The 24,165-nt window shown below is 40.5% G+C and overlaps 1 protein-coding gene across 1 annotated transcript in view; it reads left to right on the plus strand.

The window, feature by feature from the left end:
* Window positions 1–19,395, plus strand: part of TENM1 (teneurin transmembrane protein 1) — an 828,896-nt gene extending 809,501 nt beyond the window's left edge. Inside the window, exons 28-32 of the mRNA XM_051969260.1 lie at window positions 7,413–7,709; window positions 9,691–10,078; window positions 11,800–13,020; window positions 13,621–13,763; window positions 14,669–19,395. Coding sequence (XP_051825220.1) covers window positions 7,413–7,709; window positions 9,691–10,078; window positions 11,800–13,020; window positions 13,621–13,763; window positions 14,669–15,427 — 2,808 coding nt within the window. The 3' untranslated portion in view covers window positions 15,428–19,395. The remainder of the gene's footprint in view (window positions 1–7,412; window positions 7,710–9,690; window positions 10,079–11,799; window positions 13,021–13,620; window positions 13,764–14,668) is intronic.
* The last annotated feature ends 4,770 nt before the right edge of the window (window positions 19,396–24,165 follow it).

Genomic DNA, 24,165 nt, shown 5'->3' on the forward strand with positions numbered 1-24,165 from the left:
ATAGTTTAGTGCTTTTAAAATAATTAATCTCTACTATGTCATGCTTCTTAACCTCTAGTGAAGGGAAAAATTGCGGGGAGATATGAGTTCCCTTAGTCCACTTTATTTGAGAAAATATATACATGATTTTTTTTAACTTTTTTTGGAAGATGGAAGAGAATAGGTCTATAGCTATTTGCATGTCTCCCAAATATCCAGATAAAGGGTAAAATAATGGAGATGTTTTTCAGATAGTATTGGCCCAATATCAAATTTTCAGAAACCCATGGACTGAGATCAATTTCCCCCATTTGCCCCATGATCATTGTGAAATCTCACGTAGATCTGGTTGTGCAAATGAGCAGATCCCGGTTTCCTGTGTAAAATATGGCACTTCTTTGAAAAAGTACCCCAACATTGAGGATCACAGTGGTACATGAAATGCTATCTATCAGTGTACAAAATTACAGAGTACTTTATAAGCCTATTTGGTAAGGTGATCTAGAACAAATGTTGTTCCAGTAGGACGCTTGCCACATCCACTCTTCTACCTTCAGGTGAAAAGAAAAACAAATGGCATGGCATTCTCTTCTTTGGAGAGTTAAAGCCATGAGAGTTGTACTTTCTTAATCTAGGGTTTTCAGTCATAAGCCAAGAAGAAATTACTTCCTGCACCAAAGGCCAGCCCACTCCCTGAAAAAAAAATTATATACTCTGTCTGAGCAAGTCCAAGATCGGCTGTTTTGGAGGCATCCTTCACTGGCTCTATTAAGCCAACATGTTCCCTAATGTGTCATTGTTTTTAAATCCATTTCCCCGACCCAAAATGTATTTGAATCTTCTCCTTTTGGAGGTATTTTTGCATCCATTGAATTTAACTTTTCATCTACTGCATCACCTCCATAAAGCAATCGCCTCAGCACAGAGAAATCTGAGTATCTGTAATAAAGACTAAGCATTAAGTGAAAGTGAACTGGTTCGGGGATTAGATCCAAATTATCATTTGCTAAATCCATGGGTGAGAATGGCTTTGGTGTGTAAAGTTGGTCATTCCAAAGCAAAACCATGGGAGTACAGCCACTCTCTTTTGTTTTTTAAAGCATCAAATATACAATTTGAGCCATAAAATCGGGAGGGGGGGAGAGGGAATGTATTTGCATGCACTACAAAAAGAAAAACTGATCTCCAATTACTGCAGTCGGGGTTTTCTCCCTAACTTAGGAAAAGGTTTAAGCCTCCTTCAGAATCACAGTTTTGAATACAACTGAGAATAGTTGTGTGTGTTCTTTTTATTTTTAAATTTTCCCTTAAGAACCTGAAGTGACATGAACTCAGGCAAGAGAAACACTCTTCTCTGCAATGGAAAAGCAGTGAAATAGAGTATAGGCTGAATATAATAATAAAGTTTGACCTGGCCAACATCTAGGAAAGTGATGGCGTACCACTTTACTCCCATTCTTTCCATCCAAGGTGGCCAAATTCCAGATTTCCTCTCTCCTCTGCTTAGAGCCGTTTTCTAGGTTAGTTCAGTGAAAGGACTACACTATTTCACTGGCAGACCTTGCCATCAAGTCCGTAAGTAACCAGGCAGTTGATCTGCCCACTGTTCTGAATCTGAGAAGAAGTGAGCGGACAGCAGCGCAATGTAGAAGGGCCCTCGAGAATTCATTCCACACCTACCCACTGTTAAGATGAGTCATTGCATAGGGACTACTCAACACACTTTCAAATTTGACTTAATTATGTGTAAATCACATTTCTGAGAAATAGAATGCTAAAAACTCTCTTTCCCAAATTTAATCATCCCCCCACCACCACATTTGGCTTCAAGCCAGACCATCCCTTAGCCAAATTGCAAAGTAGAGGAGATTTTAAACTTTCAGAGTCCTTCCACCCCTTTTTGGGTGCCCTCAGGGGCTATGTCGACCCAAGCTTGAGATACCGATCTGCATTCTCCCAACTGCCAACAAAGCAAAGCCTCAAGTCCAGTCCCTCAAATATCTTGCCCTGGCCTTGGCATGATCAGATTAAGATCTGCCGGATACATACCTTTAATCCCATCTAGGAAGCAAATGCTTGGAGTCAAGGGAGTACCACATGGAGAATGCATCTGGAAAGCTTCCTTCCTTTCCCAGCTTTTGCACCTATTGCTCTTTGCCAAAATGCTAAGTAAATGTGCAGCGTTTATTCTCCATCTCCTTTCATTGCTTAGCTTGACGTGACATTTATTTCCAAACACTACATTTGAAGCCAATATTGTAACAGGAGCATCAGAAGCAGGCCACACTATCCAGAATTCCAAACGGTGGCATTGTAACAATCATTATAGGTGATCAAAAAATATCAGCAGGCGTCAGCCAACCTCCCGGTGGAGTTTCAGCCGGGATCCCCATTTGTGCGGCCATAATGGCTTTATTAAGAAATATAAACACAATCTATCAGATAAATAAAGTCACTGATTTAGTTGAACTGAAAATCACTCGTTAAGTAGGTTCTTCAACTATCATTATAGCACAGCACAACTTTAACTGTTAAAATTATCGTACGTGACTAGTATAAAACCACAGGAAAAGTTGCAGAAAGAATCCTTATTTTCTGCAAGGCAGATAGATGAAGTCTTGATCATGAGGCAATATAGAATACATTCACAGACCATAACATCACACAGCAAGATTGGCTACCCATCCTTTACAAGGACTCTCTTCCCCAGTCGTGATGTCGTGTTCCCATCGGTAAGTGCTCTCTCTGTCAGATCTGTGCTGTGTATTTTCCCAGGGGCCAGAGGTGAGAGAGGGAAGGAAAGGAATCACTGCATTAGCCCCATTTCCCATGAAAACAAACCGAGAGCAAAGTGATTGAAATCAACATGGCCAAGATTGCTATATATCAAAGTACTTTTATGCCTTTTGGGGGACTTTAGAATCATTTTTCCCATTACACTCCCTGAAAATTGAATCCTAGCTTGTCGTAACAAAGAAAAACATAAGTCAAATCCAATCCCTAAAATGACAAGCAGTGACAGTGTGCATCATCCTGTATCCTAGTATTCTGCCTCTTCTCTGGGACGAAGATTGGTCATCATCATTAATCTGAACTGTTTGGCAGCAGTTTAGGTTTGGTTTCATCTATACCAGATACCCTCCCATCTCTTCAGCCTTTCCCACTTTGATTCCTTCCCTGTTGCTTATAAATATGTCCAAGTTTTCCCTAACTTAAAACAGAGAGAGAGAGAGAGAGAGAGAGAGAGAGAGAGAGAGAGAGAAATTGAGATTTTTAAGTTTAGTCTTAAAAGGCAGAAATAAAAGGCCTCCTCTCAAACATGGCATCACTAGGCTGAATGAAATTGTCTATAAACTGTCATGTTATATCTTTGTTCTTATTCATAGCCAAACTCCTAGAAAATTCTGTTTATGCTCATGGCCTCCACAAACTTATTTTCCAACTCCTCATAAGGTGGCTTTTCCCTTCAGTGAAACTGTTCTCTGCAAAGTTATCTCTCAACTGCTAAATCAGAGGGGCTTTTCTCAGCCTTAATCCTTACTAACTTCTCTTTCTCACGCTCTCATTTTCTCATATTTGTCACTATTAACCGTCCTTTCTTCCTGAATATTCTTTTTGGAGTTTTCAATACACTCCTAGTTCTCCTCCTTTCTGTCCCCTTCTCAGTCTCATTAAGCAGGTCATCATCGATCTACTCTATCACACCTCCTCATCGTTGGTTGTACCCCCAAGACTTTTGTCCTAAGTGGCTCCCAGAGGCTGAATTCTTTTCACTGTTTAGCAGCAGGAAGCACCATGGCATCATGGATCTCTAGAGAGCCATCTTCAAAGCCAGGAAAGCTTGAGTTCAAGTCTCACCTCTGACAGATACTAGCTCTATGGCCACTGGGCAAATCACTTAACTTCTAAGTGTTCTGGACAGCGTTGGAAGATTATAATAATTACAGAGATGGTACAAACCTGCACAAGTAGAAAAGAGAACATGCCCTCTTTTAAGAACTATCTATACCAGGAACAGCTGGATGGAATCGTAGAGCACTTCAGAGCTAGCTCTGGAGTGAGGAGGACCCAAGTTTAAATGTGACCTCAGACACTTAACCTGTCCTAACTGTGGGATCCTGGGTGAGTCACTTAACCCTGATCACCTCTCAAAAGCTTAACCAATGAAATCACAGGTCTGGTTCCTATCTCTGTCTCCATGCCTCAAGTGTCCCCCCAATCCAATCTGTTTTACACATGCCTGCCAAAATAATTTAAAATGCGAGGGTAACCATGTCACTCCCTTATTCGGTAACATCTATTGGCTTCCTAACACCTCTAAGATAAAATATAAACTTCTGTGTTTGGCATGTAAGACTTTTCATAACCTGTTCTCATCCTACCTGCCTTGCCTTATGATATTCTTGCTGCATCCCACATTCCAGTATAGCCGAATGTGCCGTCCTTCTGCCTGTTCCTCACACATTCTATCTCTCACATCTGTATTTGAATTGTACATTTCCATGCCTAGAATTCTCCTCTTTGCTCCTTAGGATGGTTTATTTCCTTCAAGAATCAGATAAAATGCAAAAACTTATATCCTGACCACCATTCCCTTAGATGCTACTGTCCTCCTTTCCAAAATTACCCTTTGTAAAGTGTCGTATGTTTCCCTGAATTTTAAAACAAAAACTAAGTTCCTGGAAGGCCAGAGCCTTTGCAATTTTGTCTGTGTATCCCAATGACCTGGCACAGTGCCTGGAATGATACAGTAGGTACTTAAAAATACTTCTGGAGGGGAGGGAGAAGGGAACAAATATTTATTAAGTGTATACTATGTGCCAGGTAGTGTGTTAAGCGCTTTACAATGTCATTTTTCCTCATTATAAGCCTGGAAGGTAGGTGCTATTATCCCCATTTATAGATGGGGAAACTGAGGCAGAAAGCAGCAGTTCAGTGACTTGGATTGGATCATACAGGTGTCTGAGTTCAGATTGAACTGAATGCAGTGCTCTATCCAGTGTACCACCTAGCTGCCATTATCGCTTGATTGATACAAGAACAGTATCTTGGTTCTCAACACTTTGTTGTCCCAGTTCACACAAAACCTCATGTTTCTCTGAATCCTTCATATTTATTTCTTCCATTACAGTCATATTTTGAAATAATCTGTTCAGCCATTCTCTCATTTTATTATTTTTCATTTTAAGTAAAACTAGAAACAACGAATGTCCTTGGGAATATTTTTATACCTGACTTCCCAGTACCGAGGTGTCTGGGTCAAAAGTTCTAGTCAGATTCCTTTCTTTTCTTGCATAAATCCAACTTGTTTTCCAATTCACAATTCTACCAGTAATTCATTAGCATACCTATCTTCCACAGATCCTTTTCAGCATGGATTAAATTTCCATCTTTTATCAGCTTTGCTAATTTGATGGGTGTGAAGTGAAATCTCAGAGTTGTGTTATTTAGTATCTCTGTTATTAGCGATTCAGAGCCATTTGTCTTGTAGCTTGATAGTTTGCGGTTCTAATTTTGACAACTGTTAACATCCTTTGACCACTTGTATACTGTGATCAAAAATGACTGTTTGTGTTAACTCTGTATATATCTGGACTATCATTTTTTGTTAGGCGTTTGATGCTAAGTTTTTTCCTATTCACCCATTTCTCCTCATTATCTTCTTATTTACGGTGCTTTTTTTGAGCAAAAGCTCTTCTGAATTTCCTGTCATAGAAAGGGATTATTTTCTTTTATAACCATCTCAGTCCTCTGGTTAAGAATCCTTCCCCAACTTGTAGCTATTAAAGTATTTCCATTCCTTCTCCTCTCATTTTTCACCTTGTGACCTTTTGTATTTCGGTAGCGTATTCATCCGGAGCTTTTGACGGTGTGTGATGTTATCTTGCCAACCAGATTTTTGGTTTCCCAATAAAGGAAATGGGTTCTTTTCCAGAGGGGAATTTCCCCCTAGTGTTTAATTTTCTTGGACTTATCAAACTCTACAGTATCACATTCGATAGAGTTTTAGATCTAGTTTGCATCAATGATTTACTTTTCCATTTTTTTTAAGCAACAATAAATAATGTTGAGGATTGTTCATGATAATATGGTCACATTAAGTCTTCTTTTCTCTGGCTTTTAAAAATTATTTTGAAGTTGTGAGAATTTTATTAGTTAACTTTTATTTAAATTTTGACTTAGTTACTATCTTCCTAGGATTACTGGTTTGATTTCCTGTCATCCATTTTCCAGAATTGTCATATACAAGAAATCTGAATTTTAACTCCATTAAAATTTTTTCCAATATGAAATTATTTTTAAAGATAGATTCTTTAAGGCTCAGCAACATGGGTTCAAATCCAACCCTTCCCTTCTGTATAAAACCCACACAAATAATAATCATAATAATAAAAAGAAAAAAGGAAAAAAAAACCCACACACAGGAGGGGAGGGAGACTGGACTTGATTATCTTGAAACTACCTTTTGGCCTTAACAGCCTTTCCCATCACTCCTGTGGTACTCTGAATTTTTTTTTTACCAGATTATCTGCTGAGTTTTTCATTTTCAAATAAATTGTATTGACATGAACAGTTGTCTACCCAGTACTAACACAACCAATTGAAAAGTTGGAAAAAGCAAGCTCTGATAAGTTGTTTGACAGATCTCATGTTAAACAACTGGCTAGGCTAATATGCCCTTATCAGAGCTCCTTGGAATTTATTTGTGATGGCTTCTCCTGGAAACACTGAGTAACTGTTAATTCTTTGACTCAACTTTCTCAGCCATCTGTAAATCAGTTAAGTTACTAGGTAGGAAGGACAAGGCACATCTACTTGGATCATATTTTCTCGGTCTGTGTTCTAGTAAGCACATCAACTATCAGAGTCTGAGTTGTATTCTCCCTCGGACAATGGTTATGTAAATATTTAAGAGTGTATACAGGATTATGCTTATAGGAAGACTGGTGATAGCAAGCATGGAATCCAGAACATCCCATCTGGGTTTTAATGTCACGTTTGAGCGACAATGCTAAGGACTGGAACTTCTGGAGAAAGGGGCAAGGATCTGACCAATAGCATAGGAATTCTAGTGTTCTTTATTAAGCATCTAATTCACATAAAACATGATCATAAATGACATAAGTCTGAGGAGATATTCAGGACTTGAGATAAGGAAAAAAAAAAGGAAGTGGTTGCCCCTTTTCTCCCCAATGTTCTCTCCACACACAGAGGGACACTTGCCACCCTCAAGGAGAGACAGGGAATAGAGCTGGAGAAGGTTAAGTAAGATTAGCCAGAAAGGAATCAGAACACCACTTGTGCTCACTGCTGTCCCCCCCTCCTTTCCCCCTCCCTCCCCGGGCACCGAAGCCAAAGAAGCTGGACCCGGCACCAAAGAAGCTTGATCCAGCACCATTTAAAAAATGTTTTGCTCATGTATCATTTCCTAGGCCCACAACAGAAACCTGCTGTCCATAGACTTTGATCACATAACCCGCACAGGAAAAATCTACGATGACCATCGGAAATTCACTCTCCGGATTCTTTACGACCAGACCGGTCGCCCAATTTTGTGGTCTCCCGTCAGCAGATATAATGAAGTGAATATCACATATTCACATACGGGACTGGTAACTTACATTCAAAGAGGTACATGGACTGAGAAAATGGAATACGATCAGGGTGGAAAGATCATTTCACGAACCTGGGCTGACGGGAAAATATGGAGCTACACTTACTTAGAGAAGGTGAGTGTACGTGCACTAAAACCCACGATCATGAGAATCTAAATGGCATGGTGAGTAATTACTTTCGTAGCAAGCCAGCTATGTGACTTACATTTTCTGTAATGTAGCAAAGCAAGTGTTTTAATTGAAGGGGTATGTTGTTTTCAGCGTAAAACTTTCTTAAAATACCATACCCCACCATCTATGATTTTCAATTCAAACTGGAGTAATAGTTTTGCTCCCTTTTCCTTTTTAGCATATCTGTCTATGTGCTTTTTAATTATACAAAAGCTCATAGGTAACCTCACCGGAAGAACGTTAGATTGTTCTGGGCGGGAGACTCTTACAATAGGAATAAAGTACTTTGTTATAGTTTTTCCTACCCAACCGTTTGAGTAATAATTTGTGGTTGTTTGAATTGTCTTATGATATGAATAGTGATTTATGGACTTGGCATATTACTATTCCCTTTTGTAAGTCATGTATTTGTCCATCTTGATTTATGAGAATTTTCCCAAAAGTAACCACAGCTTTGGAAGCATTTGGAATACAAGGTGGAAAACGATAGGTTCCATAATATGAGGGAATGTGTTCTACCTTAACCTTGAACTTTGTCAGCATCTGAAAAAGTACTCTGCACATAGCAAGCACGTGTATATTTTGCTGTGACAAAGATATCTAAATATCCCCCTTCCCCAAAATCATTCCTTGGAAATTCCTTGTTAAAAACCTCTCTTTTACTTTTAATTTCATTAATATAATTAGTTAGTTAGGCATTACAGGTTGAAAAATTTGGACCAAATTGCTACTAGACCTCAGAAACCCAAAACACTTGTAGCTAGACCAAATGCATCTATTGGCTGACTTATCTGTTTTGAGCAATATTGCCATCTTGTGGTCACGTACTGTGTTTCAACTTAGCACATTTCTAATGCCTGTCTTCTTTAGTTTCCTGGGCAAAAGTACAGGTGGGCATGAAACCCAGATCGTGTGCCTCAGTAGTGCTCTGCTACCTTCCCATGATAGTCATTCAGTTCTTCATTTAGTGTTTGAGTTGAGCTTTTCAAGACAGACAGGATTTGACTAGGGGTAGAATAATGAAATGGGCTTTCTGGCTAGGAAAGCAACATAAATTTTCAATAAAAACAGCCTTATGTTTCATTTATTTTTTTATTAAAATTTATTTCTTTTGAAAATTTATTCATCTGGTATGAAACTTTTTTTATTTATTTTTATTTTATCATTATTATTTTGTCCACCCATAGACAAAACATCTTTATGAACTTTACCCATCAAATCGGTTTTGATCGAAGTTTAGGATGTTGCCTGTCGACCTTGATTTGTTGCCAATTCTATCGGTCGATTGGCAGGGAGGGAGATCACTTTCACCTCCCACATCAAAAAGATATCAGCCAATATAGAATGAGTACTTTATCAATAGCTTAATGCAGAGGGTGAGTCTTCTCTGCTACAGACTTCATTTCTGTAGATGTATGTACTTGGCTTATCTATTTATTTTGTATAGGAGCCTTGGTGACATGCTATTATTTAGTCCAAGTCTTTCATTTTCAGCTGAGCAAACTGAGGCTCAGGAGGTTATGGCCAAAGTCACAACAGTAATGTCAGAAAGAGGATTTGAACCCAGCCTCTCTTCTGGATCGGTATTCCGTCATCTCTCTCTGGGCGTGAGGCCCGTTTGAGCACAGCTTTCTTGGGCACAGATGGATTCCACTTTAAAAAAATCGAGTTAAACCAATCTTCACGTACAGTATACCTCCATCCATTCAGAGACAGTCATCCACATGAAAAGAACCAAGTTCACTTAATGTAGTAAAAACAGAATGTAATTGGCCAAAATGTGATTTTATGTACTCTTCATGAATACCAACCATTCTATTATGTGGAATTTAATGAAGAGATTGATATGTACGACCACTGTCATTGTAAACACCAAGCCCATATCTCCTGTCAAAACATTCTATTTTGTGTTCTTTTTTTTCAGTCTGTGATGCTCCTTTTGCATAGCCAGCGACGTTACATCTTTGAATATGACCAATCGGACTGCCTCCTTTCAGTCACCATGCCCAGCATGGTGCGGCACAGCTTACAGACCATGCTTTCGGTGGGTTACTATAGGAATATCTACACTCCTCCGGACAGTAGCACTTCTTTTATCCAGGACTTTACCAGAGACGGAAGACTCCTCCAGACTCTTTACCTCGGGACGGGACGAAGAGTTCTGTACAAGTATACCAAACAGTCTAGACTGTCTGAGATTCTCTATGATACCACTCAAGTCACATTCACGTATGAAGAGTCTTCCGGAGTGATTAAGACAATACATCTGATGCATGATGGATTTATTTGTACCATCAGATATAGACAAACAGGTGTGTTGAAAAAGTTCCAAGTTGTTTTTTTTTTCAATTATACCACTATTCATTCCAAGATTTCCCAAATACTCAATAGGAAGTACAAGACTTTGTGTGAGCTACCAAGATTAAAAAAAAAAAAGTTTCTGACTCAGAGAAGTTTACAATGTAGTAGAGGAGATAGATACGAGACATTTCATCTGCATTACAGTAGAGTCCGTGAGAAGTACAAGCAGGATGCTATGGCACTTTATGGGAGGGATAAATCACTTAACATGTTGCAGAAGAGTTGATATTTGAGCTAGGTCTTTTAAAAGTGATTGTATTTCAATAGATAAAGATAGTAGGTTGGGCATTTCAAGTTTGGAAAAGAGTCGGAAAGATAGGCTATGGCGTTCAAAGGTTGAAATAGAAAGCGGACATAAAAGCAATCAATTTTACTTAGTTCTTCCATAAACTTTAGCCACATGTTCTAGCTATAGCTGAAATGGTCAGTTGGAACCATATTTGGAGGACTTGAATGCCAGCTTAAGGAGTTAGTGCTTAATTTGTCAGGAAATGAGGAATCATGGAAGGTTCCTGAAGTAAATTTTCCTAAAGAAAAAAACAGTATTGAGGAATTTGCTCAGAGTAGGCCACATTCAGCCTAATTGAAGCATAGCTTTCTCACTCGTAACCATAAAGGACAGCACATTTAGCACAGAGAGGAACTGCTTTTCTTTCAACTTTCTGGCATTTTTACAATGTAAACATTTTGACATTCTTGTAAGAGAAAAAAAAACACCAATAAGGGTCTTAAAATCAGATTAATTATTCTGATTTAAGGTGGAATGACAGAGGCTCAACAGCTGTAGAAGCTTGGAGATAGATTCTTAGAATGATCTAAGAAGGAAAATACTTACTTCTAGTCACTGATTAGCAAGCAACACAGGTACTTCCATTGTTCAGAAGAAAGCAAGGTCTCTTGTAGGGAAAGAAGATTTTCCCAACCCCCTTTAGTTCTTCCAGTTTGGAACAGTACTTTGACCGCCTCGTAGTCCCTTGTAGTAAGCCAGACTTTTTGGGAAGCGTGGCAAAATTTCACAGAAGTGACACGATCATAGCCACACATCATAGCATCGAATGAGGGAGATATCCTCATTCTCTATATCTACACTGGTTATGTGTGGGAGCTAATAAGGGCCTTTGACGTGGGGAACGTGGATATGAGAAAGACGGACTCCTGAGGTACCATCTTCTCTAGTTATTCAGCTTAAAACAACCCAGTCAAACTATATACATACCCCTATTTGTAACTCCCGAAAGGGCTCCCAAAAATGCAGGTTAGGGTTAAAAGGGTAAGCTCAGTTCCCCACTTATTATTCTATATCAGCCTCTTTGTGAGTTATCTGTGATTCAAAATCTGTGGCTCGCAACTAGCCAGATCACGGAGTCTCATACTCTATGACCGGCCCTCCATATTTCTTTGGAAAAGAAATAGGTTTTTTCCCCAGTGCAGTCACCTGATATTTGTCAATCCAGATGACCGAGGATAGGAAGACCTTTGTAGAACACGAGAGAAAGCAACATTATTCTATTCTTCAGGCTACGTGTTTCCACTTTTCAAAATATTTCAGAGAATCACAATGAAGCAACAATGGATGTTAGCTTAAAACTAAAGTAGGCCCGTGTCTTGATTTTCAGCAACGCCCGTCGCCTAACTTTGTTGCCGATACGATCTCCCTTTTGTTTCTATGCAGGTCCTCTCATAGGACGTCAGATTTTCAGATTCAGCGAAGAAGGCCTCGTCAACGCGCGATTTGACTATAGTTATAACAACTTTCGGGTCACCAGCATGCAAGCCGTAATAAACGAGACCCCTCTGCCGATAGATCTCTACCGTTACGTCGACGTTTCTGGCAGGACGGAGCAGTTTGGAAAATTCAGTGTAATCAATTATGACTTAAACCAAGTCATAACCACCACAGTCATGAAACACACCAAGATCTTCAGCGCCAACGGACAAGTCATCGAAGTGCAGTACGAAATCCTGAAGGCAATCGCCTACTGGATGACCATTCAGTACGACAACATGGGCCGCATGGTCATATGCGACATACGAGTAGGGGTGGAAGCCAACATAACGAGGTACTTTTATGAATACGACGCCGACGGTCAGCTTCAAACCGTCTCCGTGAATGATAAAACCCAATGGCGTTACAGTTACGACTTGAACGGAAACATCAATCTCTTGAGCCATGGCAACAGCGCTCGCCTGACACCTCTCAGATACGACCTCAGAGATCGCATCACCAGGCTGGGAGAAATCCAGTATAAAATGGATGAAGATGGCTTTTTGCGACAGAGGGGAAACGACGTGTTTGACTATAATTCCAACGGGCTGCTACACAAAGCGTACAATAAGGCTTCCGGATGGAGCGTACAATACTACTACGACGGGCTTGGGAGACGTGTCGCCAGCAAATCCAGTCAGGGACAGCACCTCCAGTTCTTTTATGCAGATCTCGGCAACCCCATCCGAGTCACCCATCTCTACAATCACACGAGCTCAGAGATCACCTCCCTGTACTACGATCTTCAAGGTCACCTCATCGCAATGGAGCTAAGCAGTGGGGAGGAATACTACGTAGCCTGTGACAATACCGGAACCCCACTAGCTGTGTTCAGTAGTCGAGGACAGGTGATTAAAGAGATCCTTTACACACCCTATGGGGATATCTATCAGGATACTTATCCAGACTTCCAAGTCGTCATCGGTTTTCACGGGGGACTCTACGATGCCCTCACAAAGCTGGTGCACTTGGGACAGAGAGATTACGACGTCGTTGCCGGACGTTGGACGACCCCTAATCATCACGTGTGGAAGCATCTGAACACCCTCCCTAAACCGTTCAACCTGTACTCATTTGAAAATAACTATCCCGTCGGCAAAATACAAGATGTCACTAAGTACACCACAGGTATTTGCACGATGTAAAACTACAAAGAACTCGGTATCATTTAGGTGTTCATAGATTCTCACTGCCTGTACTTCCTGCCAGGGAGCTCACAAGATTTCATACATCTGCTCTATTTCTTAGTTTTCTAGGGTGAGGAAAAAAAAAACCATGCAAGTTAACAGCAAACCAGATGCTTTGGCTCTTATTACACCGTAGTACACTTTTCTTTTCAGCTATTATTCCCATTTGTCTTTTCTTATTTCATAGCTCATGGGAAATAGCAGAGAGAAAAGAGTCAGAACTACATCGCATAATTTCAATCAGATGTCACTGTCAGTGGAGTTTTTCTCTAAGAAGTTTAATATAATTTAATACTCTAGTCCATTTGGAAAAATTTGGGTTTTTTATAGTCCCTCCAGTGCTTTTAAAATTCTCTTAAATCAAAAGATTAGTTTTTGTTTTTGTTTTTGTTTTTTCTGAAAGACTTCACAGATCAGCTCTCGGGATCTTGTTTTTCAGGGAGGGCTCAGAGCAGGAAAAGCATTTCCGCCCACCGTCCATGAGACTTTCAACACATTCCGTCTGTCTGTGCCGTTTACATTCTTCATTTCTATCTCATAGATATTGGAAGTTGGTTGGAGCTGTTTGGTTTCCAGTTACACAATGTGTTGCCTGGATTTCCCAAACCAGAAATAGAAAGTGTGGAATTGACCTATGAGCTTCTGCAGCTTCAAACAAAAACACAAGAGTGGGATCCTGGAAAGGTTTGTGAAAGATTCGTCTAGCCTCCCAAACTTCCCTATGGTGAATAAGCAAAGGGACATTTGACTTTTCCTCAGAGAGGTCACTCGTCCCTGGTCATAGAGTCAGCAAATGAATGCCAAAGGGGAAATCTGCTAATGCCGTAGCTAATTCTACTGAGGTACAAGGTGGGATTTGACAAAAGGAATGATGTGAAGTAGAGATTGATGCTGGGGAAAAGAAATGGTTCAGAAGGGAAATAGGCTACTTTCAGACAAACCTTGAAGTAGCCATAAATAGCCATAAAGCAGGGCTTCCTCAGCTTTTTTTGCCCACAAGTCCCTTTGTGTGTGGCCCCAGGTATAAAAATAGGAATGTAACTCAAACCTTTACTCATTGCAAATCATAATATTGTGACTCTCTTATTTAAGTATGAGACCCCATAGAGAGTCATAACCCACTGTTTAAGAAGATTTACTCTAGATGGGGATTGTGGCAAACTACAGAGAGTAGGATAGATGCTTCCCTGAGAGAAAGGAAGTAGTGGGGAAGATAGAGAGATGAAGAGGCACCAAAAGGTCCCAATAAAACCACTCGGGAGCTTGCAGATGATTTAATTAGAAGAGCAGATGATACAAAAAGTAGGAAACCATTTACATTCAGATACAGTGCCTAGAGGGAGCGAGAATGTGAGAATAAAGCCAAGCATACTAAGTTTACATGTAGAGAGCTAGTAAGACTCCACCTTATACATCAGCTTGTCATAAGTAAATGTAGAGGCTCCCTCTGTCCCTCATCGTCCGGGATGGGGGGGGGGGGAGAGCAGAAATAGAACCAGCTAACCCAAATGGCCGAGTCAGAGGACAGATTTCCCGCCCCCCCCCCACCCCGCCCATGGTGTGGTATTTTACGTCTCTCTCTTTTTCAGACCATCCTGGGCATCCAGTGTGAGTTGAAGAAACAGCTTAGAAATTTCATTTCGCTGGACCAGCTTCCCATGGCTCCCAGAACCAGTGACAGAAGGTGTGTGGAAGGAGGACAGCACCCCAGGTTCGCCGCCATTCCATCCGTATTTGGGAAAGGCATCAAGTTCGCCATCAAGGACGGCACGGTGACCGCTGACATCATAGGAGTGGCCAACGAAGATAGCCGCCGAATCGCCGCCATCCTTAACGACGCCCATTACCTGGAAAACCTGCACTTCACCATTGACGGACGGGATACTCACTACTTCATCAAACTGGGATCTCTGGAAGAAGACCTGGCTCTCATAGGTAACACGGGAGGGAGGCGGATTTTAGAGAACGGCGTCAACGTGACCGTGTCCCAGATGACCTCTGTGATGAACGGGAGGACTAGACGCTTTGCAGACATACAGCTCCAACACGGTACTCTGTGCTTCAACATCAGGTACGGAACGACTGTGGAAGAGGAAAAGAACCACGTGTTAGAGATCGCCAGACAGCGAGCCGTCACTCAGGCCTGGACTAAGGAACAGAGGCGGTTGCAAGAAGGGGAAGAGGGGATCAGGGCCTGGACAGAAGGGGAGAAGCAACAGCTCTTGAGCACCGGGAGGGTACAAGGCTACGATGGCTATTTCGTCTTGTCCGTAGAGCAGTATCTAGAACTTTCTGACAGTGCCAACAATATTCACTTTATGAGACAGAGCGAAATAGGCAGGAGGTAACAAAAAAAATCTCTGCCTTTGCGTCACCAAAGACTGCCTGTTTTTAAAACATAAATAAGGTTTATTGTATTGGTTTTCTAGATCAGAACTCTGTATATGTAAATATGGAGGAAAAACATATCTAACTGCCTTTCAATGTGACAGAAGATGGTATTTTAATATTGTTTCTTTAAAGTGTTTGAGAAGCGATAGGAAAGATTTTTAGTTCTCGTGTGGCAGTATTCAAAATACCACAAGTACAGCTCAAATGATGAAAAAGACCAAGTTTTCGGAAAACACCACTCTAAATCTGTCACGTCGGGTGTGTGTTGAGATAAAGAGCAAAAAGAACCTGAGAAGGGTTCTAGTTACCTATCATGACATGCTGTTTTATATTTCACAATCAACCTAACTTGAAGACTATTTCAAAAGTTTCCGGAAAGTCTTTGCCTTTCCAAAGACTGCCGGCCATTTCACATTTTACAGAGCCGTTACAGAAAACTTTAAAAGCGGTAAGAAAATGTCCTCAGCCACCATCTCTCTCTCTCTGAGTACATTTCTCCCTACTCCCCAGAAGTTAACGCTAGGTCGTACTACCGAGCGCCGTCTCACATCGTTTTTCCCCGGGCTCGGCACTCGTGTCCATACGGTAGCAAATATCCGGCCGACTCCCTCTTTTTAAAAGAGTCCAGGTCGGAGCACGGCCTTCACCAGAATGACCACGTGTATCAGCATTACATAAACACAGACTCTCTCCATTTATTAACCTGCCTAAGAAAGCTCTCATTTCTATAGGGCATCGCACCCGGTGATGTGGTTCTTATCGCTCGCAAGGTTTAACGTACTCAGAAGTAATCCGCTTAAGAGGCTGACTGGGTATGCACTTGAAATATCTGTACTAAGTGATCAACACTAGTTAGGAACAGTATCTGAGAACTAAAGCCTAAACACTAGACACGGTGCTCAGTCACCTACATGAGTCGCCATCTATGGTGTAACTATCGTACCAAAGGTACCGTGCATCGCAACAATTGGCTTCACGTGCTCCCACTTCCACATTTTTCTTCCACACTCTGCAGCCAGTCACCGAACATTTCCCAGCCCCGTCGATGACATGTAAATGAACGAACTCAGAAGCCTCTCCGACCCCTGTATTGCAACTAAATGGTGGGGTGGACAGAGCCGTAGTCATAAATCATTGATTTAATTATCGATTTAGTGTATTTGTGCCCTCTGTACAAAAACTCCAATTGGAGTGTTTCTAACGGCTGTCCACATGTTCCAGGCAGTCCTCGATCCCTCTCCCCTCCCCTACCCCCCAACTTCTTTTAAAAAAATACCTTAACCTAGATTATACAATCACATTAAAGTTTTTTACAAGAGCCAAATCAAGTGAAGACAAGGGTCCACGGACAGGAGAGAGAGAGAGAGGCTGTGTTCACAGGTCCCATTTCCAAAGCCTTCAGGTTGGTGTCGATTCCCGTTCCATTCTCACACGGCTATTCAAAATGAGAGCATTTTTGCTCTCTCCTCTGTGTCTTAACAAACTGCTAATACAGACCAATATCAGTGGCACAGCATTTCTTCCAGACGGAAGAGTATCGTTTTTAACAGACCAACTTGTTGAGCATTTGAATACTACCACACCAGCCTAAAATTGGACCTTCAGTTTGTAGAGGCTCTGATGTTCTTTCAAGCAAACAAACAAACAAAAAACCTTACGAACTGTTATAGCAAGTGCATTCATCGATGTGATGTATTTTATCACTGATCCAAATGTCAATATTAGAGTCTATTTTACTTATCGTTTAAGCAACTCTAGTTCTCTGCAATTCACCGCTATATCAAACTGCTTTAAATATCCATTAGAGACCGATACGTGAAGCTTTTACTTAATAGTAATTACCTTGAACTGTGCATTTCTGGTTTGTAATACATATTTAGTTAGCTTGTGCCTTTGGTTTCTTAAAGTTATATTTGTATTACATTCAGGAAATGCACTTTCTATTACCTACAACGATGGTTTTAATACTGCCTTGAAATACCACTTTTCTCTTTATTGCCCCAAAAGGTTAGCATTAACGGGTAGTAATTCTGAGAGAGATTTTTGGACAGTTCCAAATGAGACTGCGGAGGTGTATTTAACATATACAGCTCCCGTTCACAGGAAAAGGCGGACCACGCCTTCCTTCATCGACCATCCTTCCACAATCTGAAAGAAGTCAATCGCATTCCACGGAAGCGTTAAACAAATTATTCGTCAGGCACGGGGAGGCCGTAGCTCCAAAGCCAAGCACCATTCATCCCAGCTACCGGGAGAGACCGTAGCCGGCCTCTCTCTCGTTTGAAAGAAAGGCCGAGACGGCAACTCAGTCTCCGTGTCGATATCCGCCGGGTGATTTTTTTTTTTCCTTTCAGAATGTCCTCCGCACTAAGCATTTTTAAGGATCCAAATGGACGTCAGAGTCAAACAGGCATCTAGATGGTTATTTTTATGTTGCCAATCTCATGGCTATGGAACAGCAGCAGCATGACTCTTACAAAAATGAGACTCAAAGTTTTAATGTACACGTGACTTTGAAGGAAAATATTTACCGTGCTAAAATAGGTAAATAACATTGCTTTACTGCCAATTTATCTAAGACATCTAGACTCTCTCTTATCTCTCTTTCTCTCTCTGTCTCTCTCTATATATATTCACTATATAAAAATATGTAACCTACACAATGTAGACGAGTGTACAAAACTTTGTCAGTGCATAATTTGGTATGCTAACTGCTTAGATGGACATCAATAGACCTAACTTTCTGATTTTTGTAATGCCTATCTTTTTATCATCATTCATACACATCTTCTGGCATTTCATTATTCTATGCTGCTTTAAAAAAAAAAAAAAAAAGAAAGAAAAAAAAAAAAAAAAAGAAATGTTCCTGGCCCTCACCTCACACCACCTCAGAAACCGTCAGAGCAGAGTGGTTTGTACTTGCACTGACGCGTTCATAGAAGATGGTGAGCGTAAAAAGGGTGTTGAGTGATATATAGCTGTGGTATCAAAACCGAGCACCGAGAGCTACTTAGTTTGTAAAAAAAAAAAAAAAAAAATCTCAGTTTGTAAAAAACAAACAAACCAGCTGCCCTGTCTAGTAGTCCATATCTCAGACTGCTCTTCTAGAGCCCGCTCTAAGGTTCTAGATTTGGGGAGCGGGGAGGGGAGGGAGAAAATTCAACCACACGACAGTGACTTATGTCAGAGTGTCCTTGATAGAAAAGCTATTTAGGACCAAAGTATACAAGTATGTGTAAAAGGAAATCACTTCCTAACCAGTAACCGAAAATACTTAAAGTTCAATTTGCTGTGGAGTTTGTCTTGGCAATTGTCATCTTATATTATTTGTCAAAGAAAATGTGTTTGGCAGTATCAAATCTTTCCTTAGATTTAGTGGTGGATTTTAAGCTCTTAAGTAAATGTTAGTATATCAGATTGTGTCCTTGAAAAAATATTTTACTTGTATGAACCTTGACGATGTCTAAATCTTCATATCCTTTGGGCGAGAGGTTCGCTGAGAAAGTCCAGCACGTAGCCTTTGTGTCACAAAAATAAATACTCTGTTTAGCTGCTTGCTTTCTCACGAAAAGTTAAGATGTTTACAGTGTAGGCCAAGAGTTTCCGTTTTGATAGGACAGAGTCCCCATCGTGCCGAAGAGCGTTTTCCCATCACTGGCTGGGAAAGGCTTGGGTCCCGCTTTGTATTCCTGCTCTGATGCCTGTGCTGCAAAGCGAATGGATACTGTACAGGTTCATGTCTGGTGTGTGGCGAAAGTTCAACAGTCTTTTGCATTTTGCTCTGGTTTTGAAGCCGGAAGCATGCACTTTTCTATGAGAGCATCACGACAACGTGCTGTAAATATTTCCAGTTAATATTCTGTGTCGATATTTGAAAGGAGTAATTTGAATATTTCATTTGTACAAAATAAAACAGCAATCATAACAGTGTGTCCTGTTTGATTTCACACCCCCTTCCCCCTGCATCTCTCCTCATCTTGGGGAAATTCTATTCCTCCCTGCCCCCGCCTCCCCCCCTCCCCCCCCCCTCCCATCCCCTTTCTTTCTCCCCTCCCCTTTCTCCCCTCCCCTTTCTCCCCTCCCCCCCTCCCCCCCTCCCCCCCTCCCCTTTCTCTCCCCTCCCCCCCTCCCCTTTCTCCCCTCCCCCCCTCCCCTTTCTCTCCCCTCCCCCCCTCCCCTTTCTCCCCTCCCCTTTCTCCCCTCCCCTTTCTCCCCTCCCCCCCTCCCCCCCTCCCCCCCTCCCCTTTCTCCCCTCCCCCCCTCCCCCCCTCCCCTTTCTCCCCTCCCCCCCTCCCCTTTCTTTCTCCCCTCCCCTTTCTCCCCTCCCCCCCTCCCCCCCCCCTCCCCCCCCCTCCCCTTTCTCCCCTCCCCCCCTCCCCTTTCTCCCCTCCCCCCCTCCCCTTTCTCCCCTCCCCTTTCTCCCCTCCCCCCCTCCCCTTTCTCCCCTCCCCCCCTCCACACACACACACACACACACACACACACACACACACACACACGAAAAAAAAAAAAAGAGAGACAGACACACACAGACAGACAGACAGAGAGACACACACACAGACAGACAGACAGAGAGAGAGAGACACAGAGACACACACACACAGACAGAGAGAGAGACACACAGAGACACACACACAGAGACAGACAGACAGACAGAGACACACACACAGAGACAGACAGACAGACAGAGACACACACACAGAGACACACACACAGAGACAGACAGACAGAGACAGACAGACAGAGACAGACAGACAGAGACAGAGAGAGAGAGAGAGACAGAGAGAGACAGAGACACACACAGAGACAGAGAGACAGAGACACACAGAGAGAGACAGAGAGACAGAACAGACAAATTTTTAGGCGAAAGCAAGAGAGCACACACCACATAACAGACAAATATTTTTAGAAAAACAGAGTGCCACAGTGAACAGACAGAAATTTTTAGCAAAGAGACACAGAACAGACATTTTTAGGAGATAAAAATTTTTTGAAGAGAAGACAAAGAAAGTTTCAGAATAGAAAAGACAGTAATTTTAACAGAAAACACAAAATTTTTAAGAAGAGAAAGAAGGAAACTAAAAAAAATTTTTTAAATAAATTTTAAGAAAAGAAAAATAAGTTCTTTACAAATTCTAAGGAAATAAGAAATTTTTGTTTTACAAAAAACTTTATGCACCATTCACCTGCAACCAAGGGAGAGAGAATAGTGTCATCCTCAGTAATGGAGAAGTACTGAAACACATAAAATTATTTTGCTTTACCACTCTAATGATTCATAAGTAATAACAAAAATATTTCCATTTCCAAAAATCATAAGGAGTTATACACAAAACCATGCACAAGCACTTCTAACTAGTAGTTAAGAGTACCTAGGGGGAAAAAAAATCTTCAATGTAACTTTGAAATACAATAATAAGTAAATCAATGAATAAATACCTAGTAAACACCTAGAGCCACATAAGGTTCAAAGTTTTATTGATTTATGTACAATACTATTTACTAGTAACAAATTAACATAACATTCATTGGAAATGATTTACTTTCATATCTGAATTACCTTCTGAACATAATCTATATTGTTCCTCAATACCCTTCCCCTAACCATTAGCAACTTGTTACAGCACTTTGGAGAAATTACACTTCATTTTCAAACCATTTTGCTCTGTCATGAAACACGCAAAAATTTAAATACCATTATTCTTTCAATAAACATTTACTCATTCACCCCTCCAACCTTGCATATCATTGCTGAGGGTAGCACCAGCTGAGTTCTCAGCATTGTTCTATCTTCCATGTCTGCAAAGCTTTCCTTCCTCCCTTGGTATTAGGAAAAGTCCTCCAGGCAAGGACATGTGTACGCAGGACCCTATACTGACCATTGAAGGGCACATAAACTTTAGACAATGTTAGTTACTTGTCCTTGTGAAGTTCAAAAATGACAATTACTAAGAGCTTTAATGGTACTATAATATGGCAGGTTGAGTACAGAAGACAAGGAAGAAGACAAGTCATTATTTACTAGATCAGTAAGAAATGTACTATAACAGCTGACTAACATTTTATGACTTCTCATATGTTGTATTCATATTTGGCAAAGATCATACCAAAAAGGTTCCTCCATCACAAAGAAAATTCATTGCACTTGGATCACACTCTATGAATGTAGAGTTAGAATATTAATAATGCAAACATTAGGGTAATAATAGATTGAGGAGGATTTCAGGCACTAAGTAAAAGTTGAAACTTAGACAATTGGAGGACACAGATCATTTCTGAGCAGAGGACTAACAAACAGATGTGTATCCAAAAAAAAAATTTCCAAAAAACCATATGGATACGAGGAGAAAGATGATAATTTGTTGACAAGTTGCTATTACCCCGAGACACAGAATGCAGAATTCTTAACTTTAACAAGCAACAGAAATCATAAATGATTTTATATTCACACCACTGAAAAATCTATTGCACAAACAAAATAAATATAGAGTAAGAGGCCAAACAAATGGGGAAAGTCTTCCACACATCTTTGACAAAGAAACAAAAAAGGATAGTTTGAGAAGTGCTTTTCTATTACATTATGGCCACTTATTTAGGGGAGAGGCTATTATTTTTAGATAACTAAGTTGTAATCAATTAAAATAACCATGAAAAATATTCCAATTCATATAAGATGAAGTACAATATTTAAGGTTTACCCTCATAACCATCAGATCTACAAAGTTGATGAAAGACAAAGACTGCGAATGTTGAGAGACGGATAAGATAACATACTGTTGGCAGATCTTCATGCTGATGCAACTGATCCAGAAAACCATTTCAAACTATATCCAATATGTTCCTCAAATGTACATATAACGAGGTCCAATGTAAAAGCAAGAGATTCATAGACAAACTATTTAGTACACTTTTTTTAGAATCAACAAAATAGATTGCATGTTTTTAAGGCCTTTTCCAGCAGATGAATGCTTATTTTGTTTCTGAGTCTTCAAAAATTGTCGATATGAAACATTTAGAAAAATGAAGACTTGTGCGACCCAATGCAGAACAAAGTTGGCAAAACCAAAACAATTTATAAGGAGAGTATGATCATGTGGGGAACACTTGTAAAGACCTCAGAATTCTGGCTACTGCTGCAACCAATCACAACTTTCAAAACACACTCCGCACCTCTCATCAGAGGTGTCAGACTTTGACAAAGCCAATGTATTCATTTGTTTTACCCAATGTTGTTACACAGAAAGCCTCCCTTTTCCCCCCTCCCTCACTAGACTAGGAAGGGAGACAATTAGGAGATAACGACATACTTGAATACAAAAAGAAGGACTTAAACATTTTTACATAGTATAGACGAATAGAAATTAGGACCATATGAGGACAGTGGCACCATTACTGGAAAGGAAGGTAGACATTCAAGAAATGCTACTGATATTAGGATTCATTAAATCCAACATGAACTTCTACTTTCCCTTCACCCGACAAACTTACTGCAATGACTTCCCAAACCTTTAATAAAACTCTAAAAGTTCAAAACCAGCAACACTTTGTTTTAGCACTACTTATTCTTAAGTATTTTCCTAGAAAAGCAATTATTTAGTAAGCTGAAGGCACAAAATACATAATATAAAAACTTAAGTCTTCCAGGAATTTTTTTTTATGTAAGATCTTTTGCTAGAAGTACTTCTCTAAGGAAACATTAACTCTTGCTAGATTATATCATACCATCATTCTACTGTCATTTCATAGCATACCTCCAAACTAACATGAGATCACCCAATACAAAATTCCACCTTATATTAGTATACTGTTACTTCTCTTCTCTCATCAGAACCTCAACAATAATCTTTTAAATATAATCTTCGTTTTACAAATGAGGAAAAGATGGCCCACAAGTTAGTGGCAGAGCCCCAACTCGAATCCAGGTCTTCAGATTCCGAAGAGAGTGCCCCCCACCACCACTATGTGATCTTAAAACACAAGAAATGCATTGGCTCTATGCCAGTCTTCTCACTATGAGATGTGCGCCAATTATAGAAAGATGAAAAAACCATCTTTATTGACATACTGCTTTTAGCATCAGGTAACCAAGTGAGCAACCGATCACTTACTACAGCTTTGTCCAATGGTGCACGACAGAGAAAATGCCTAAATAATTCAACATCACCTCCTAGTATATATATACATACACACGCGCGCGCGCACACACGCACACACGCACACACGCACACACGCATATATATGCTTTACAAGAATGGCAGGTATACACAATGGTGGCTGAAACACACACCTATCACACCAGTAGACAGACTTGGCTTTGTAGACCTTGACGTACTCGGTAGTTGGGAGGAGTTTAACATAATAATGAAGTTCATTAAAAACATGTTTAAACATTAATGAGTTGAAGTAGGTACTTACTTTATTTGTCTTCCATCATCTCTGCCACAGAAGCTCCTTAATCTTCTTTCATTTACACCCAAAGGCAGCAGCATTCACTTTAAGCCTTATTCACACACCAATGCAAACAGTCCAAGTCCCAACCTGTGACAAATACAATTATCCAAATTTACTCTTGACAAACCTTTTCACCTGCCAAAGGCCTTCTCTACCAAGTACAAATTTCAAAGGAAATTAAAAAGTATTCGTTAAGTTGTCATGTTCCTCCCAGATTTACCGATTAAGGATTTTTTTCCTACAC

The sequence above is a fragment of the Antechinus flavipes genome, chromosome X (assembly GCF_016432865.1).
Source record: "Antechinus flavipes isolate AdamAnt ecotype Samford, QLD, Australia chromosome X, AdamAnt_v2, whole genome shotgun sequence".
Classification (NCBI taxonomy): domain Eukaryota; kingdom Metazoa; phylum Chordata; class Mammalia; order Dasyuromorphia; family Dasyuridae; genus Antechinus; species Antechinus flavipes.